Source organism: Arctopsyche grandis, chromosome 4 (genome assembly GCF_051622035.1).
Source record: "Arctopsyche grandis isolate Sample6627 chromosome 4, ASM5162203v2, whole genome shotgun sequence".
Lineage (NCBI taxonomy): Eukaryota > Metazoa > Arthropoda > Insecta > Trichoptera > Hydropsychidae > Arctopsyche > Arctopsyche grandis.
The window spans coordinates 17,029,093-17,031,607 of NC_135358.1; the positions used below are offsets into that span (position 1 = coordinate 17,029,093).

At 30.6% G+C, this 2,515-nt stretch overlaps 1 protein-coding gene across 1 annotated transcript; it reads left to right on the forward strand.

Annotated features, from left to right (window-relative positions):
- The first annotated feature begins 609 nt into the window (after positions 1-609).
- On the forward strand, positions 610-2,231 carry LOC143910579 (uncharacterized). Its single transcript, XM_077429111.1, has 2 exons — positions 610-865; positions 972-2,231. Exons 1-2 carry the CDS (start codon positions 722-724, stop codon positions 1,932-1,934), a joined length of 1,107 nt encoding a protein of 368 aa, XP_077285237.1. The 5' UTR covers positions 610-721; the 3' UTR covers positions 1,935-2,231.
- The last annotated feature ends 284 nt before the right edge of the window (positions 2,232-2,515 follow it).

Sequence of the window (2,515 nt, forward strand, 5' to 3'; positions counted from 1 at the left end):
AGCATATGTGTCGCCTTGTGCAACCTGTAGTGGCACATATGGTCGACGTTAATATATAATGGATAAATAAATATGTAGAAACTGAGCAATAAAAAGCATTTAAAAAAAATAATGAGCAATAAAAAGCATTTAAAAATAAGATGTAATTATAAATGCATATATAAAAGCAGTGACTCAATCAAGATGATGATTGGGGGGAAGGGGTTGATCCCCTAAAAAATAATAGGAAAATTAAATCAGAACGTTTGACCAAAGTAATTCAAGAGATTTGTATAAAAAAAAGCTAGATTCAGGTATTTCATTAAATAAGTTTTTATAATCATTTAATGAATTCCGATGCACTTACAATAAAAATATCTTTGTTTGTTCACCTGGTCTCCCCCTAGAATAAATCTCGGGTGAGCCAATATATGTAGGAATGTTTTTATATATCAAAAAATATTTAAATCAAAAGCTTTCCAATTTAGTTCATATATGGTTATAGTTTTAGTTTAAAATTGGAATATTTATGTAATGAACATTAGCACTTTGGCAAATATCTTTTCAAATCAAACAGTCTTTAGCCATGTGGCACTTCCTATATACCCACTTAATGACAATTTGAACGCCAGTCATCGAATTTTTTGTCACTTATTAGTACCAACACCATTTTTTTCCTTCTGGTAATTCCTGACAGTAATTACTATTTATTTAGGATGTCTGGATTTGAGCCATTATCAACATGAATGTGAGATGTTATTTGAAACGTTTGGACAATATTGTGACGCTGATGTCGCAACGTCAAACAACATTTGCCACTCGTCCAGTGAGGACATGTCCCCATCTGAAATTCAATAAATATTGTAGAACAAAATTTCATTTGACGGTAAGAATTAATCAAATTTAATATTATGTGCCAAGAATACTTTTTGTTTTTATGATTTTTTAATTTTTCATATTTCTGAAGTATTAATCGAAGACATTTTTTACAGATGACTGGAGATATACTGCCGCCTATAACTTTTGACTACATGAACGACGTGTTCCATATTGTTGATAACAATGATGCTAATTCAGAATTGTTGACCAATGAAGACGTTGAAAATTTATCTCAAATTAATAATTTCACAGACAACTTGAATACAGAAGAACCATTAATACTCTCCGACATTCTGCATTTCAATGAACTTCAACTGAATCCTGATTGTGTGTATGAACGTGAACAAAATGTCAACATTGAATATAATCAGCATTCTGGTTACAATGATCAATCGCATTGGATTGATATAAATAAAGAATTGGACAAACTTTTATCGGAGACTGCCAACTATTATGAATCTACATGGGATATGACAAATTTACCTGATAAAACCATATTCTGTAACGAATTTTGTGAAAGTTTTATCAAAGAAAGTTCTGCCTTTTTATCAGTAAAGCCAGTTTATATATTAGAATTGGACGCACATCGAAATGAAATAAACAATAAATATCCTGAAACTTACAATTGCCAGTATACGAATGGAATGTATTATCCCAATTATAATACCAGTGAAACTTTGGTCGAAAATAAAGTGAATATAGATGGAAGGTTGGATGCTGTGGATGAAAAGACTTATCCCTGCCCTTTTCAAGGATGTCTGAAACTTTATGCGAAAGCTTCTCATTTGAAAGCACATCTGAGAAGACATACCGGTGAAAAGCCATTTTCCTGCACGTGGCCGAACTGCTTGTGGAAGTTTTCAAGATCAGATGAGCTCGCTCGCCATAGACGAAGTCATTCAGGAGTCAAGCCGTACAAGTGCGAGGATTGCACGAAGAGTTTCTCCAGATCAGATCATTTAGCTAAACATAAAAAAGTTCATAGAAAGAGATTAATGCTGATGCGACAAAACTTCAGGCCGACAAACACACATCGACCACATGGACGTAGACCTTTATCTTCAGGTTTGATTTAAGTTTTTTGATTCTTTTGTGTAATGATTGATGCTGTGATAGTTATAAAAGTGCTTTTATTTAATGTGAAAATGCATATCAAAATATAACTTGAAAAAAAATGGCTATTGATATGCATCCTAAATATTTTTTTTATTTTCAATGTATTAAAATAAAATTTTAGATTTTTATGATAGTAACTTTTTGACATTTATTTCTTGTTTTAGGTAATATTATTTTGTATGTGCGTGATTTTATAATGAACAGTTTTGTAATAGTAGTTTGTATGATGAAGAATTAAAATTAATTGGTACACTTCAATATAATATTTTATTTCAGCTCTAACATTCATCACATTTTTTTATTTTATTTTTAATACGAGAAACCATTCATACACTCATGCGATATGATCAGCCATTAACATTGATTTTAACATTGAACCATATACAAATGACAGTTTACTAAGCTAATTATACATATTTTGATATTATATTACTTTTTATCTATAATAAGAATCGTTGAAACTTAACCGTCTTAACATATTCAATCAACGACCGTTAAGCTGTCTTAAAATTACTATCACAATGGAAAACAACGTATAAAT

Bases quoted from the DNA above. Each gene is read 5' to 3' on its own strand.
- LOC143910579 (XM_077429111.1), top strand. From the start codon at position 722: ATGAATGTGAGATGTTATTTGAAACGTTTGGACAATATTGTGACGCTG. The intron at 866-971 runs GTAAGAATTAAT...CATTTTTTACAG, and splicing joins GAACAAAATTTCATTTGACG to ATGACTGGAGATATACTGCC.